The sequence below is a fragment of the Pongo abelii genome, chromosome 19 (assembly GCF_028885655.2).
Source record: "Pongo abelii isolate AG06213 chromosome 19, NHGRI_mPonAbe1-v2.0_pri, whole genome shotgun sequence".
In the NCBI taxonomy this organism is placed as follows: Eukaryota; Metazoa; Chordata; class Mammalia; order Primates; family Hominidae; genus Pongo; species Pongo abelii.
The window spans coordinates 10,253,606-10,270,306 of NC_072004.2; the positions used below are offsets into that span (position 1 = coordinate 10,253,606).

At 47.3% G+C, this 16,701-nt stretch overlaps 1 protein-coding gene and 1 long non-coding RNA gene across 5 annotated transcripts in view; one reads left to right on the top strand and one right to left on the bottom strand.

Annotated features, from left to right (window-relative positions):
* LOC129051009 (uncharacterized) overlaps positions 1 to 16,701 on the top strand; it is a 33,028-nt gene that overhangs the window by 8,632 nt on the left and 7,695 nt on the right. The gene's annotated exons all lie outside the window — the stretch shown is intronic.
* MYH13 (myosin heavy chain 13) overlaps positions 108 to 16,701 on the bottom strand; it is a 72,079-nt gene continuing 55,485 nt past the window's right edge. For 3 of the 4 annotated variants that reach the window (XM_054537440.2, XM_054537439.2, XM_054537441.2), the window contains 13 exons: positions 15,075 to 15,201; positions 14,868 to 14,986; positions 12,330 to 12,526; positions 11,747 to 11,930; positions 11,084 to 11,249; positions 10,278 to 10,402; positions 8,709 to 9,017; positions 8,420 to 8,623; positions 6,156 to 6,281; positions 5,676 to 5,846; positions 2,601 to 2,705; positions 2,404 to 2,499; positions 726 to 911 (listed from right to left, as the gene is read on the bottom strand). In XM_054537440.2, coding sequence (XP_054393415.2) covers positions 759 to 911; positions 2,404 to 2,499; positions 2,601 to 2,705; positions 5,676 to 5,846; positions 6,156 to 6,281; positions 8,420 to 8,623; positions 8,709 to 9,017; positions 10,278 to 10,402; positions 11,084 to 11,249; positions 11,747 to 11,930; positions 12,330 to 12,526; positions 14,868 to 14,986; positions 15,075 to 15,201 — 2,082 coding nt within the window. In that variant the 3' untranslated portion in view covers positions 726 to 758. Of the gene's footprint in view, positions 209 to 725; positions 912 to 2,403; positions 2,500 to 2,600; positions 2,706 to 5,675; positions 5,847 to 6,155; positions 6,282 to 8,419; positions 8,624 to 8,708; positions 9,018 to 10,277; positions 10,403 to 11,083; positions 11,250 to 11,746; positions 11,931 to 12,329; positions 12,527 to 14,867; positions 14,987 to 15,074; positions 15,202 to 16,701 lie in introns of those variants that run through there. The other variant, XM_024235576.3, reaches the window with a different exon arrangement.

A 16,701-nucleotide genomic window follows, 5' to 3' on the forward strand; every position in this document is an offset into this window, starting at 1 on the left:
CACTTTCACATTCCTTATTTTATATTTACAATAGAGCAGCAAGAATTTAAATATCAGCTTCATAGAAGAGAAATGGACCATGACAATAAATATAGCAGAGCCAGGAATCCGAGTATTTAGGATAATTTATTTCTCATACATTTTCCCTCCACTCTCTCGGAGGTGTCACATGGCAACGAGCATCAGGTGAGCCTCATTCTTCCATCTTCTGTGGGAGAAAAAATAATTGTACGTAGGAAATGAGTCAACTAAATGGGAGACTGAACATCATCTTGAAGTGAAGCAGCTGGAAAATCTGGAACTTCAGAGGAATATTAAGGAATGGCATTGTTTCCCTTTGCACACTGTAAAAGCAAACCAATCTAGCTACTGGCGACAGGACAAATGCCCTGCAAATCAGGGGCTTCATGGGCAGCATCTGTAGCAACAGGGAGAGACAGGGATGACAGTGTCGTGCCTCACTGCTCATTCTCTCAAGAGTCTGGAACCACAGGAGTCTTTGCTAAAACAGTAGCATTTGGGAGTGTGCAACCAGCAGCAGGAAGGAGAGGATCAACAGTCATCTTCCAAGCTCTCCCGGTGTGGTCCATGGGACTCCCCCGGGGCTTGGGATTTCTTGGGAAGAAGCCATACTCAGGTACTTGCTCTTACCTGGCCCCACATCTCAGGTACCTGCCCTTATCTGGCCTCCCACACTCAGGCATTCGCTCTTACGTGGCCCCCGTATTCAATATCTGTTCTTAGCTGGCCCCTACATCTCAGGTACCTGTTCTTACCTGGCTGCCCACGTCTCGGCTCTTGGCCCGCAGCTTGTTGACCTGGGACTCAGCGATGTCCGCCCTCTCCGCAGCCTCCTCTAGCTCATGCTGGACTCTCCGGCATCTGGACAGCTGCGTATTGGCCTGCTCCTCCTGCACAGGAGACAGAGTGGGTATGAGGCTGTAGAGCCCCTCAGTCTGATTATGAGGTGCCCTGTCTCTGAAGGCCTCTGAGGAGTTGAGCAACCAGGGCCCTGGATTCCCTGATGGCAGAGAGGGCAGGTAAGCTTTCTCCAGAGTGTGAGGACAAGGCTCCCAGCTCACGACCATGTGTACTGCCTCGGATCACCCTGCAGGTGCTATTGTCCCTTCTAGGACCTCCACATGTTCCCTTGCATCTCTTCTATATGGTATCTGTTCCATAGAGATCTTTGGGGGAGACCTAAGTCCAGAGCTCTCCCAAGGCACCTAAAGGTATAGAGACCAATGGCCCAAGTCTCCCTCATCCTGTGCCTCTGCCTAGCACCATCTGTCTAAGGCCAGGCCACTGTACTGGTCTATTTGGGGGAATGTCAAGGATTCCTGACTAAGGTGTCCTCCTGGGCACCCTCTAGCCTGCTGATCCTGCTGGGACTATACTCATCCCATGTGCATGAATTGCTCTCAATATTGAACCAGTTCAAATCTGCTTCCCTGAGGTCAGGATTGAACCAACCAGGTTCCAGGGAAGGGAGGAAAAAGAGCAATGGGAGAAGCTCAGTCATTTGTCCAGGGCAGGCTCCCCTAAATTTTGGTCCTCAGAACAGTAGCCCTGAGGGATGCTCTGCATACAATAAGAAGGTTCCAAAGTCAATAAAGTGTGAGAAATGGTATATTCTGGAACCCCTCTTCCACTTTGTAGAGTTGATGACATATCAAACTCTACAACATCTACAAAATCTGAGATATCCTTGAAGTAAAGCAACGAGTGTAACTTTGTTTAACTCAGATTTTCCCAAACGATTTCTTTTCTATAAAAGAATAAGCTCCTCCCCACGGCAGCCCCACCTTCCTGCTATTAACATCCCTCAGAACCAGTGTCCTCAGAAGACACTCTGGGAAACACTGATTTCAGCCCATTCCATTTCTTTCCTATTGATTTCACCTATTTGATCAAAGGGTGGATCAAAAAGGATGGGATGGAGTGGAGGGAGTTAGGGAGGGCTGAGGAGGGCTGGAGATGCCTAGGAGGTTGGGCTGCAGTGGGATGGTGGGAATTAGGATGAGGTATCTCAGGTCAGGTCATGGGAGCAGGAATGGCTTTGAGGGTAGGCTGGGGTGGTTTGGGAGAGTCCGGGTGATCCAACGCCAGCAGGGTAGGCTAACATGCTCTAGGGGGTGTCAAGTGAGTCACGGTGGGCAGGATGAAGGGGATGGAGGGGACTGGCTGAGTAGGGTGAGGCAAGAGGGCACAGAGATGGTGAAGGTCGTGAAGGCTTAACATGGAGCAGGAGAGGAAGAGGGCAGGTGTCTCTGTGTTTATAGCCTGCAAATGCAAACTCAGGCCTGAGGCTCAGGAGACTTTACCAACCAGGATGGCGGGGACACCCAGGATGCCCCAGGGACTGTCTGTCTGTGGGCACTGCCGGGGACCTCCTGTGCTCACCGCCTCCTCAGCCTGCCTCTTGTAAGACTTCACTTTGGCCTGCAGCTTGTCCACCAGGTCCTGGAGCCTGAGGATATTCTTGCGGTCCTCCTCAGCCTGCAAACAGAGTACACACGGCAGGGGCCCGCAAACCTATGGCCACTTCTGATGGGGCTTGGTCCATACAGCATTCACTGAGGAGGTTTTGGGACCTCTACCTGGTAAGTCATCTCCTTGACTTTGCGTTCGTACTTGTGGGCTCCCTTCAGGGCTTCAGCTCCCCTCTTCTGTTCCACATCAAGCTCATTTTCCAACTCCCGCACCTGGGTAGGATGAAAGGAACACAGAATTCAAATCTCCTCTCCTAGGCTTCTCTCATGGACTCATGGGCCAATCATTCTAGAGTGAACTCAAGATCCCCCAATGGTCATTGAAAAGTCAGGAAAACAACAGATGCTGGAGACGATGTGGAGAAATAGGAACACTTTTACACTGTTGGTGGGAGTGTAAATTAGTTCAACCATTGTGGAAGACAGTGGGGCGATTCCTCAAGGATGTAGAGCTAGAAATACCATTTGACCCAGCAATCCCATTATTGGGTATATTCCCAAAGGATTATAAATCATTCTATAAAGATACGTGCACACGTATGTTTACTGAGGCACTGTTCACAATAGCAAAGTCTTGGAACCAACCCAAATGCCCATAAATGATAGACTGGATAGAAAAAAATATGGCACATATACACCATGGAATACTATGCAGCCATAAAAAAGGATGAGTTCATGTCCTTTGCAGGGACATGGATAAAGCTGGAAACCATCATTCTCAGCAAACTAACACAGGAACAGAAAACCAAACACCACATGTTCTCACTCAGAAGTGGGAGCTGAACAATGAGAACACATGGACACACACCGGGACCTGTCAGGGGGCAGGGGGCTAGGGGAGGGATAGCATTAGGAGTAATACCTAATGTAAATGATGGGTTGACAGGTGCAGCAAACCAACATAGCACATTATACCTATGTAACAAACCTGCACATTCTGCACATGTACCCCAGAACTTAAAGTAAAAAAAAAAAAAAAAAAGATCCCCTAATGGGATTTTGCCAAGATGTCTCCTCCTAGGTCTCAGGAGCCACATTTTATTGACAATGCAGGTGCTCTGTGCAAGTGAGAATAAGATGCCCTCATTGGGCAGAGGCAGCCTCAGGTGCACAGAGCATAGCTGGTGGGTCAGGCTTTGCTCAGATGTCCCCTTTTGTGGAGCCAGGTCATTTGGCAAGGACAGCAAAAGCTAACCTGACTTATCCTTGCAGGTGAAACCTGCCCAGCTGTTCATGGTGGCCCTGATTACAGATCAAGTAAGGCAGCAGGGATCATGAAGAGAACCTGGGCCAGGAGTAGTCAAAGCACTCTCCACGCCCACTTGATAGACCCAAAGCAAGTCAGTCGCCACCACTGAGCATGAGTTTCTGCATATTTAGGATGGAGATAATATTTCCTACCCAGCTACCCAGCCTACCTCAAATGTGGAGATCGAATTAAAGTATATGAAAGTGTTGTTAGAATGACAAAGCACTACACAGGTGTTGTTAATTTCACAGTTGCTTCTGCCTTTCCTGAAGTCTTGAGGGGAAAGGGCAGCCACTGAGGACATAAGTCACCAGCTGTGGTCCCAACTCCACAATCCAGAGATTGAAGCCAGGGAGGGGCAGCAGCCAGCTGCATGCTCCACTCCACTGGGAATCCCAGTGGCTGCAGAGCAGTGGCGACTCTGGGCTTGGAGACTCACTACATCAACCTTGAAAACTACCAATGGGATGGGCTTACTCTGGGTGCTGTTCCCAAAACCTCCCCACCCTCCACCTCCTGGACCCAGGAAATGTCTTCCATCAGGTTCTACAAAACATTTGTTTTCCTGGGAATTCTTTCTAGGCTTCTGTAAGGTTTATGGAAGTCACATAACTGGGCAGGGGATGGGAGGACAGTCAAGGTGCCTCACCAAGGGAGGGGAAGGGTGGCCGAGGGCTCCCTGCTAACTCAGGAATCAAAGTATGGCAGAAGGTGTCATGAGATCTAATCCTTTTCCTATAGGAAGGATCCATGAGAAGAACAGGCCTAAACTCATTGTAGTGGAATAGGACTGGGGATAATTGAAAATAAACATTAAAGAATTTTGGGGGAAGTTCTAACTTCCCTGGTGTTTACTTTTGTTATTCAAAAAGTCTATGGCCTTGTTGTTTTTAGCACCCTCCTAAAAAAATTCCTTTCACATTTAATGGGACCATGTGCCTGGGGAGGATATCCTCGGGTGGTTTGCATAAAGAATGACAGTATTTGGAGGCTTTCCTGCTGGGAAAAGTTGTCTCCTTCTCTTTTCCTCCTCCTCATCCTCCTTTCCTCCCACTCTTTCATTTCCTGTCTCCCTGGGACAAGAGACATTCGAACAGCCTCCTCCGCAGAGCCCTCCTCCAAAATGTCAACCGCTAATGCAGCCCATTTTAAAATGATTGAAATAAACCACATGGGTCTAAAAGGAAAAGCAAGGCAGACAGGAAACAAAGGGAACAGTCAGCAAAGAAACTGAACAATAACTGCAGGATACGCTCCAGATAAAGAAAGAGCAGGATGTCCAGGTGTTGGGGGGTTGAACTCTTCTGGTGCATCAACCTAAAGGAAGAAGCCCTGATTGCCCTCTTTTGGGGCTGGAGCAAGAGACATACCTGTGCCAGAATTGCAGCCTGCACTGACAGATGAGAAAAGCTGGGGAGGGAAGGAAACCTGAGATGGGGAGAAAACGGAAACTGCAGATTTTATGTAGGATGGGCCGTGTTGATCAAAGTGAAGCTTAGTCCAAAATGTAAATGCATCAAAATGAGTAATTTTATGACTGTAAAGTATATGTTAATAGCTTTTTCCATGTATGTGTGTGCATCTGAATCTACATAGCAAATGGAATGTGAACATTAACACACATCACTATATTACATTTACTGAGGTGTGAGCATACCAAAATAGATGTGTGTGTGTGTGTGTGTGTGTGTGTGTGTGTGTGTGTGTGTGTGTGTGTGTGTGTGTGTGTGTGTGTGTGTGTGTGTGTTGGGGCATAGGAACAGGTGAAACAGAAAGAGGTGAGAAATGAGGCTCACAGGGAATTTTTCAAGCAGTCCTGAAACTGAATTTGCAATCTATTCATTCAGTGGCCTTTTCCCACCATCTCAGTTTCTGGACTGTGGTTCTGTCCGAGGCTGTCACTTTCAGAGTAAGAGTCCTCTCAAACACTCTACCCGGTTCTCCAGTTTCTGGATCTGCTTCTTCCCGCCCTTCAGCGCCAGCTGCTCAGCCTCATCTAGACGGTGCTGCAGGTCCTTCACCGTCTGCTCCAGGTTCTTCTTCATCCGCTCCAGGTGGGCGCTGGTGTCCTGTTCCTTCTTTAGCTCCTCAGCCATCATGGCAGCCTGGTTAAGTTCACAGGACACATCAGAGGCCCTGTCCGCCCATCCCTACCCAGAGTTTGCAGAAAAGGCGAAGGCTGGGATCATGGTGCTGAGCCTCCCCTGTCTGACTGGGGCCAGTCATTGCTGATTCCCCACAGCCTCCCCTCCCACTTTGCCGCTGCTGAGACTGTACCTCATTACATCTGTCTGGGAAGCCACCACTAACCGATTGTTGTCATGAGAGATGAAACGTACTTGCCATGCCCTGGCTCAGAGGCCCCCCTTTCTCAGTTCCAAACCCCATCTCTGAAAAGGAAGAACAGAGCTCACATCCGTGACGGCCTTCTTGGCCTTCTCCTCTGCGTTCCTGGACTCCTGGATTGAGTTCTCCACCTCTGCCTGGCACTGAGCTATGTCAGCCTCCAGTTTTTTCTTGGTATTTATCAGGCTCGTGTTCTACAAGAAGAATTAGATATCAGGGGTGTGGGTTCTATTGGGGCGCTTAAAAAAATTGGAAGGGAGAGGGTTGGCTGGGGAAGGAAGTAAATCGTGATCCTGTTCCATTTCTTATTTTTCCCGTGGGTGACCTGCTGGGTACAGTGCTGTACATTCTTTCTTTATTCTTAACTGAACAGAAAGTCCTGAAACAGACCCAAGGATTGTACATCAAAGAATTGAGTAAATGATAAAAGTAGAATTTCAAATATTTGAGGATGGATAGATTATTCAGTAAAAAGTGCTGGAACAAGGAAATGATGATAGACATACCATATAAAATGAAAAATAATTCAAATAATCAAAATATGCCATAAATAGAATTGTAAGGGTGATGACAAACTGGAAAACATTTGCAATGTATATTACAGAAGAAAATATTCCCTTTCTTAACATATAAATAAGGCAAATCAATCAAAAGGGCAAAAACTACAAATGGGTAAAACATACTAGAAGAAATTCAAATGGCCAACAAATGTGATAAAATGTTCCACCTCATTAGCAATAAAAAAAATACTAAAAACTCAGTGAGGTATGTTTCAGCAATAAAATTGGTGAAGATTTTTAAAATAAGAGCTAGAATATTTGAGAATTTATAGAAGAGAACTCTCACACATTTCCCCAGTGGAAATAAAACTTGGGACAACCTTGTTAAAGAACAATTTATAATACATTACAAATATCTTTGCTGTTTGGACCCTGAAATTTCATTTTTAGAAATTTATTTACTTCTAGAAATATTAAGATTATAGTAATCATGGAAGTATATGAAAATTTAGTTATGAGGAAGTTCATCAAAACAGTCTTTCTAAAAGTAAAGTTTTTACTGAGAACAATCTAAAATAACCACAGAGGACTGATTAAATGAAAGTACCATAATATACAAGTAGAATAGCCTACTTTTCTGTCATTAAAAATCATATAGAAGACTAAAGATGTCGAGGCTGGGCACAGTGGCTCATGCCTGTAATCCCAGCACTTCGGGAGGCTGAGGCGGGCGGATCACCTGAAGTCAGGAGATCGAGACAATCCTGGCCAACATGGTGAAACCCCATCTCTACAAAAATACAAAAATTAGCTGGGTGTGGTGACGTGCACCTGTAATCCCAGCTACTCAGGAGGCTGAGGCAGGAGTATCGCTTGAACCCAGGAGGCAGAGATTGCAGTGAACTGAGATCGCACCACTGCACTCCAGCCTGGTGACAGGACGAGACTCTGTCTCAAAAAAAAAAAAAAAAGATGTCAAAATATGTTCATGATTGTTAAATCCAAAAAAGAGGTTGCAAAAGATTGCTCATATTTTTACTATATATATATGTATTTATTTTTAATTAAAACTTTTTTTTTTTTTTTGGAGAGGCCCACGCTGATCTCAAACTCCTGAGATCAAACAATCCCAAAGTCCTGGGATTAGAGGCAAAAATATAATATTTATATAATTCACAATGGGCCTAAGAATCAGAGACCCCAGTATGTTAATAATATGCTTGACTTTTTTCTTCCATGTATTTGCTTGTTTTTTCTATTTTTTTAAACAAAGGAGTTTAAAAAACTTTTATAAAAATAATTATTTTGTGTTTGTTGTTGTTGTTGTTGTTTGTTTTTTTGGCAGGGTCTCCCTCTGTTGCCCAGGCTGGAGTGCAGTGGCATGATCATAGTTCATTGCAGCCTCAACTCCTGGGCTAAAGCGAACCTCCCATCTTGGCCTCCCAAAGTGCTGGGATTATAGTTGTGGCGCTGAGCCGGGTCAAAAATAATTATTTTGAAATAAAATCTTAATATTCTAAGGTTTCCACTTAAATAGTACTTCCAGGTGCCTTACGTAATAATTAATCCTTCCTTGCTCTGATTTCCCCACAACGTGCAAGATGTTTAATGTTTGGATGAGAGAAAGCTCAGAAATCTGTCAATCAAGAGTCAGTTATTCCAAGAAGCAAGCTTAAAGAAAATTGGTTTTGGCCACTAGTCTGGGAGAAACCGGGTGCTCCTTCCCACGGCGTGAACCCTGAGCGGAGGGATAGCGGAAGCAGCTGCAGGGTGCAGGGGGGCGCTATCTGCCCCAGGGTGGACCTTCAGCGGAGGAGTGAGGGCCGACGCACCTGGGAGTGCAGGAGCTGCACGCGGTAGCTGGCGTCCAGCAGCTCCTGCTCTGACAGCCTGCGCGTCCGCTCCGTCTGCTCCAGGGCCACCTTCATTTCCTCCAGCTCCTCCAGCAGGAGGCCATTCCTGCGCTCCACAATGGCCAGCTGCTCCTTGAGGTCCTCATTGCTCCTCAGGGCGTCGTCCAGGTGCAGCTGGGAGTCCTGCAGGGGAGACCCAGAGTGAGGCCAGAGCCGCCTGGCAGGCTGGGGGCCCGTCCAGGTACGCAGAGGCGGCCACCGTGCTCACCTTGAGCTGGCCCTGGACCGTGCGCAGGTGCTTCTGGGTCTCTGCCATCTGGCGGTTGGAGTGGCCCAGCTGAATCTCCATCTCATTGAGATCTCCCTCCATCTTCTTCTTTAGCCTCAGGGCGTCGTTCCGGCTGCGGATTTCAGCATCCAGCAAGCTCTGCAGAGCCTCTGCTGCCCGCTGGCTGTTTCTTTTTAGCTGCTCGATTTCTTCATCCTTCTCAATGACCTTGCGGTCTAGCTCGGATTTCACCTGGCTCAGCTCTAGCTGCACGCGCAAGATCTTGCTCTCCTCGTGTTCCAAGGAACCCTGACGAAAGCAAAGGAGTGATTGAGAGTGCCGTGGACAGCCACCTTCCTGAATGGGTATTTTCATCCCCATACGATCAAATGGGTATTGGTTTTTTTTAAAAAATTAAATTTAATTTTTTTTTTGGTAGACACGGTCTGTCTATGTTGCCCAGGCTGGTCCTGAACTCCTGGGCTCAAGTGATCCTCCCTCCTTGGCCTCCTAAAGTGTTGGGATTACAGGTGTGAGCCATGGTGCCCAGCCCAAATAGGGTTTTTTTTTTTTTTTGGACAGAGTCTCACTCTGTTGCCCAGGCTGGAGTGCAGTGGCACAATCTTGGCTCACTGCAACCTCCACCCCCTGGGTTCAAGCAATTCTCCTGCCTCAGCCTCCCGAATAGTTGGGATTACAGGTGCCCACCACTGTGCCTGGCTAATTTTTGTATTTTTGGTAAAGACAGGGTTTCACCATGTTGCCTAGGCTGGTCTCGAACTCCTGACCTTCCAGGTGATCTGCCTGCCTCGGCCTCCCAAAGTACTAGAATTACAGTTGTGAGCCACCATGCCCGGCTGCAAATAGGTATTCTTATACCCATTTTATAGATGAAGAGAACAATATTCAGAGAGGTCTGAGTATTTGGCTTGCTCCCAAATATCCCTAATAGTGATGAAACTGGGACTAAAACTTTGCATCGCTCATGAACAAATTATCTTATGACTTGAGATAGAGTATCTTTCTTAATTAGTGAAAATTTTATTGAGGGTGTCTATTTTAATAGTGACCATAAATCAGGAGTCAACCTATTCTCTAAAATGACAGGTCAACTGCTCTCCTGTTATCCTGTGTCGGTTCGTATTTCCCTAGAAACCACCAGTCATCCTGGCCACCACCGATTACTGCATCAGGAGACTCTGGGTGTGTTTTGATTATACAGGATTCTTGATAGCCAAAGATGATTGTCTGTGCCTCTATGTTAAACATAACTGAGAGATTCTGCACTGCTCTCAGGATGTTAGGTGATTGATTTTCTGCTTCCTGAGAGGAAGACATTGAAGAACATAATGAACACATTTATTTATTTTCAAAGGGGAACTGTACCAGAGGACACCTAGGAGATAAAGTAGCAGCCCGTGGATGTTTCAGCCCCTGGGATGGCTGAATATTACTCCCAGTGGAGACTCAGGGCCTCCTGGCAGGAAGGGCCCCATGGGATGGTGAAGGGCAGCCTCTTGCAGTTCCCTGTCCTCCTGAATTTCCGAATGTCATATCCCAGACACTTACCTCCACTTCTTCTAAGGCGACCTGCAGATCTGACTTTTCCTGCTCCACTAGCTTCTTGGTCTTTTCCGCTTCCTGAAGATTCTTGCCAGCTTCTGCAATCTGCTCAGTTAAGTCGGAAATCTCTTCTGCAAAGGACAGGCTTGATTTAGGCTGTTTCAACAGGCTCCAGTTTATAGTATCGGCATTTGCCAGGCAATTCAGGGATGGGCGATTCATTCATGACATTTATACAGGAGAGAATACAGGGCAGCCGTTCAATGAGGTGTTGGCAAGACAGGGATGTGTTGCCTCACCTGCACTAGGCAGACAGGAACCACAAGTAAAGAATAGAAACTTAAAACTTCAAAAGTACCATATACAAAATTGTCATAGAGCAGACCAGAGAAAACAACTGTGGGGAAAACGCATAGAATCATAGTCTGCAGAACCAGAAGGCGCTTTGGAAAGTGTTGGGTGTGGTCTTCTGATTTTGTAGATCAGAAGTCTGAGGTCCTAAGGGATTCAGTGGCATGCGCAAAATACAAAGGCACTTAGAGACCGAATCACTGAAGGGTCTTCTCTAACGGAGCAGTGGGCTCAGCAACCCACTGTGCCTTCAGTTCTCAAAAATGAGACTTAGCTGCTGCCGTGCCTTACATTAAAAAGGTTTGGGCCTTGGGGCAAACTGAGTCAATGTGAGGCATGATGGGTGAGGATTGTGTGGGGCAGTGGGAAGGAGGCATCTGGAGATGGCTGTGGCCAAATGGGGAAGGGCTTGGCAGGAGGAGAGGGGGACATAGCACACACTGGTGGTGGAGAGAGCTCACCTTGCAGATTTTTGTTCTCTCGCCTCAGTGTCTCTAACTGGTCCACCACCTCCTCATAGGCATTCCTCATCTTGAAGAGTTCAGTGCTGAGTGACCTGGACTCCTTCTGAGCAGCTTCCAACTCAGCCTGGCTTTCGTCCAGCTTTTGCTTCCACTCTGCAAGGACCTGGGAGATGACAAAGGGACATGGGAGAAGCAGAAAGCAGGGGTGACTCAGAAGAGTTCATGCAAACAAGGGCTGTCAGTAACACCAACGTTTTGCCCTTCCATCCTTAGGGACTAAAGAAAGAGGAGGAGCACTGTTCTAGATCAGGCACCTCAAACTGTGATATTCCTGCAGACCCTCTGCTGCATTCTCACAGACATTACAATCTCAATGGAACGGAATTAGCTTTCACTAAAAATAAAGTTGCCTTTGGAGGGACTGTCACAGTAGTCAAGAAGACACCTCAAGTCCCCCAAACTGGGAAATGATGCTCCAACTGGGGGCCTTCTAGGATGTGCAGGTATCTCACACATCTAAGTGTGAAACTGTTGTTTTCACCACTGCCACTGCAAAACATTTGTCCCTTTTCCAAATTCAGGTATTTTCATGTAAATAGCATTTCCCCAACTTGAATTATCCTCATGCCATCTTCACAAAGAAAGCGGCTGGGGACGGACCTTGTCGAAGTTCCTCTGCTTCTTGTCCAGGGTGGCACAGGCGGTGTGGGAGCGCTCCAGATCCCGCATCAGATCATCCACCTCTCCCTGCAGCCTCTGCTTGGTTTTCTCCAAGGATGCGCACTTGGAGTTCGCCGTCTCCGTGTTCTCCTCTGCTTCCTGCAGCCTCTGGGCCAGTTTTTTCCTAGGAAAACCAGATTTTTTTCCCCCTTGGCAAAGGTGGAATATTTCAGAAGGTAACTGTCAGATGGGAAGAGAAATGAATAGCATGGAAGGGACTGGTGTTTGATGAGACCAAGACCTAGGATTTGGTGAGTGGAGAGGATCCAAGTGTCACCGAGAGATTCTCAAAATGCTTGGTGGCAAAGCAGGTCCCTAAGGAGCACCCCCAGGGAGCTAGGTGGAATGGACAGTTCCTGAGAAGGACAGGGAGACCCCCAGAGGGTGGGGGGTACAATCTGAATGTTTCAGAAACCACAAAGGCATGGGCAGGAAAGAGAGAATCTCTCAAGATGTAAAGACTCCTGGTCCCTTGGCTTGTGTTCTCAGACCCCCTCTGCTATTGCCACCCTGGAGCCCCTACTTGGCCTCCTCCAGCTCCTCTGTGCGCTGGATGGCGTCCGTCTCATATTTGGTCCTCCACTGGGCAACCTCAGTGTTGGCCTTGGACAGCGCCCTCTGCAGCTCGGCCTTGGCTTCCTGCTCCTCCTCATACTGTTCCCGCAGCAGGTCACAGTCATGGCGGGAGGACTGCAGGGCGTGCGCCAGGGCGTTCTTGGCCTGGGAATGACAGCGGTGACAAATTGCAAAAACATTTGACCCTTTTCCAAGTTGAGGTATTTTCATTTAAATCGCTTTCCCCCAACTTGAATTATCCCTATGCTGTCTTCACCAATTTTGCCCTATCAGCATATCACCTGGTTTATTTAATTTTTTTCAAGTGGACTCCTTAATTATATTTAAATATATTTAACAAAAGAGTAAACTGTCGCAGGACAGTAAGTGGAAAACCATTGACATTTGCCATAAACAGAAGGTAACCATAAGTGCAATGGAAATAAAGCAATGTTATCACGTTCTAGCTAGGTACTGTTGCCTGCTGGGACTCCATGCCTGGGGTCTACCCTTTATTTCTTAATAGGGTAAATAAGCAAATGCTAAGGAAGTATGGTTCACACTGAGGCCTTTTCCTTGATATAATCAGATGGATTGGAACAATTAAAAAGGGAATAATTTTCTCACTACTTGATGCAATGGTATGGAATGCTGTGACCAGGAGAAGCCTGAAAGCATCTTTTGATGTCACTAGTAGGCTATGTCCCTACACTGGGGATTGCTGATGTGAGCTTCGCTGTTTCCACGGCCTGACTTCCTCCTCCTAGGCAGAGAAGACATGCCTAGAGGCCTCCGTCCCTCAATCCCTCCCATGTGGAGGGATGTAAGGGCAACAGTTTAGCTCCGACTATAATGGCCACAAGACGCCCTCTGGTGCCACCATCAAAGAGAGAGTTCTGTCAGCCCACTTCAGTAATTTGTACATTTTCATCTTTTTAAAAATGCAATAGACCAGGCGTGGTGACTCATGCCTGTAATCCCAACAGTTTGGGAGGCCGAGACGGGCGGATCACCTGAGGTCGGGAGTTTGAGACCAGCCTGGTCAACATGGAGAAACCCTGTCACTACTAAAAATACAAAATTAACCGGGCATGGTGGCACATGCCTGTAATCCCAGCTACTTGGGAGGCTGAGGCAGGAGAATCGCTTGAACCCAGGAGGCAGAGGTTGCGGTGAGCCAAGATCGTGCCATTGCACTCCAGCCTGGGCAACAAGAGTGAAACTCCGTCTCGAAAAAAAAAAAAGGCAATAAATGACAAACTTTGCCTAAGAAGGAAAACTCAGCTGTTGCCATATCCTGGCCAAAGGACAGCCCGCTCCTGCAGTGGCCGTTCTCAGTACTCGTTCAGGCTTGGGTTCTCACCACTTCCCCCTTCCCCTCATCTACCAAAGATCTTTACTATACAACAGAAAGATGGGAGACAAATATGGCGCTTGTCCTTTTTCAGAAGAAAAAGGTGGAGCTTGGGAAAATTCCAAAAGATTGCCCTATAAGTCTTAGCCAGTGTGCAACAACCTCGGAATTCCATTCATGCAGTTTTTTGGACTCTTGGTCCCCTATTCTGATACTTGAATAGGAATTGGCAGCACCAAGCACCTGCTGTGTGCACTCTTCTACTGGGCACAGTAGGTACAGTGGGGACAAACTATTCTTGCCCTCCATGAGTTTATAGATCTGTCGGGAGACATGTATTATAAACACAATATCTAGACATTGAAATCAAGAAGATGATGATGTTCATGTTTATGCAACAGTCTCAAGGGTGCTCCCAAAACCATGGAGCCTTCTTGGAGGAGGGGAGCTTAAAATCAGATGGTATAGGAGGTGACACACCAGGAATAATGAAGAAGAAAGAGGGAGGGGGATTTCGGTGGCCGGGATGAATTGCTGGGCAGAATGGTCAAGTGTGTGCAGTGATGCGGAGGAGGTGCCCTGGCTGGAAAGGGGAGTTTCTCAGACCACCCTGTGGGGGACAGAGGAGCCCAGGGGATGGACCACCATGGGTATGGTTTTCTATCTCTGAAGAAGGAGATCCAATGCCAAGGCCCTCTAACCTTAAAGGACAGGTTCCCACCATGCTTCAAGGCAGACAGGAGAAGCAACAGGTTTCTTTCTTTCTTTTCTTTAATGGAGTCTCGCTCTGTCTTCCAGGCTGGAGTGCAGTGACGTGATCTCGGCTCACTGCAACCTCCGTCCCCCGGGTTCAAGGAATTCTCTGCCTCAGCCTCCCGAGTAGCTGGGATTATGGGCAGCTGCCAGTACACCCAGCTAATTTTTTTTGTATTTTTAGTAGAGACGGGCTTTCACCATCTTGGCCAGGCTGGTCTTGAACTCCTGACCTCATGATCCACCTGCCTTGGCCTCCCAAAGTGCTGGGATTACAGGCGTGAGTAACCGCACCCAACCGCAGCAGATTTCTTGATGTAGCACTGCTCCGACCAGCTTCACGGGTGAAGTGGTCATATGGCCTGGCTTCTCAGGTTCAATCTGACTCTATATCTTTACCTTGGTTTCTTCTTCCATTTGCCTCTTAAGCTCTTCCAGCTGCTGGGTGAGGGCCTGCTTGCTTTTGGTCAGCTGTGAAATCAGAGACTCCTTCTCTTCCACCTGGTGACTCAGCTCCCCTGCCAAACAGATGTGGCCCCCACGTCAGTGTTACCGACCACCCTCTCCTATGGCCCGGCTGGACCCCAGAGCCCTGCCCATTCTCACCATTTTGGGTCTGCAGTCTTGCTTTCTGCATGTTCAGATCATGGATCAACTGTGTCTGTTGCTCGTCCTTGGCTTTGATTTCACTAAATTGATCTTCTACCGTCCGGCACGTTCTTTCTATGTTACTCTTTAACAAACAGAAAGTCAACATGAATGGGAAGAAATGGATTCCTAGTGCCCAGCATTGAACTGAACAGTGTGATCGTTTAGTTTCTTGTCAGGTAAAATAAAAATGAAAGTACAGAACAAAAAAAGGTTAGTTTCAAAAAAATCATAATCGGCCAGGCGCCATGGCTCATGCCTATAATCTCAGCACTTTGGGAGGCCGAGGCGGGTAGATCACCTGAGGTCAGCAGTTTGAGACCAGCCTGACCAACATGGTGAAACCCCATCTCTACTAAAAATAGAAAAATTAGCCGGGTGTGGTGGCACATGCCTGTAATCCCAGCTACTCAGGAGGCTGAGGCAGGAGAATTGCTTGAACCTGGGAGGCGGAGGTTGCAGCGAGTCGAGATCACGCCATTGCACTCCAGCCTCGGCGGCAAGAGCGAAACTCTGTCTCAAAAAAACAAACAAACAAAAAACGTAATCATTTCAGATTTGTGAATGCAGCTCAATCACCAATCGCTTGGAACATCAGGTAGATAAGTATTTAATGATTTGTAAACAACCCTTTGAGAAGATGTCACTTTTAAGTGGATCTTTGGGATCCTCTTGTAATATAAGCGATTCGTGAATAACTGCAAGCAATACAAGCCTGTGAATATTTGCAAGCAATATATTCAGATGACAGTGTTAAGCATTTCATTCAATAACACAGAAGGTTCCCCATGGTGCAGGCAGTATGAAGGGATTCACCTCCCTGGCTTCCAGTTGGCCTGTATTTTTGTGAAGTTTGTTCAAAACCCTTGTGTGTGTTGACCTTTCTCTCCTCCTGCTGCTCCATAAAATAGAAAATAAAATGTATAGAGCATATGTTTTTCTTTAGAATGGGAAGTATGAGATGGCAGTGGAGGAAGCAGGTATACTAATTCCAAGGGACTCCTGGAGGAGCTTAGGATCTCTTTGAGAAGATGACATGTAAACATGAAGGAATCAAAGCAGGGAGAGTTGAAACGCGATGGCATCTTGCAAGGAGAACCATCAAAGGGGACAACTGAAAAAGCGTTAAGAGACATGAAGTGCTGCTTCCCCTGGATGTTAAAGTTGAGAACAGAGAGCAGCACACGGCAATTCTGGAGACAGGGAGGCTGGAGTGGGGGCTGTTTGTAGGTACAGTGCGTGGGGGATGCTGGAGGCCTTTCCTACCCAGCTACCCCTGCAGGCTGGCCTGGCTTGCCGAGAGAGAGGTGTGGGAGGGGAACATATACAGAACCAAGTTCTTAGAGGAAGAAAGAAAACCAAGGGAAAAAGGGCAAACACATGGGAAAGCAGGAAAGAAAGAGAAAAGGAGTCATCAGCCGGAGCCAGAGGCTGCAGTCGCGGAGTCAAGAAGCAATCTAGGAGGTACAGGGCTGTGTGGACGCAGACCCTAAACACTGGCAGCAGGGGGCGCTGGAGAGACCACTCTAGTTCTCTGATCCACATCTCCCTTCCTTTTCTGGACAGATGCCCTGACCTGGGAAAC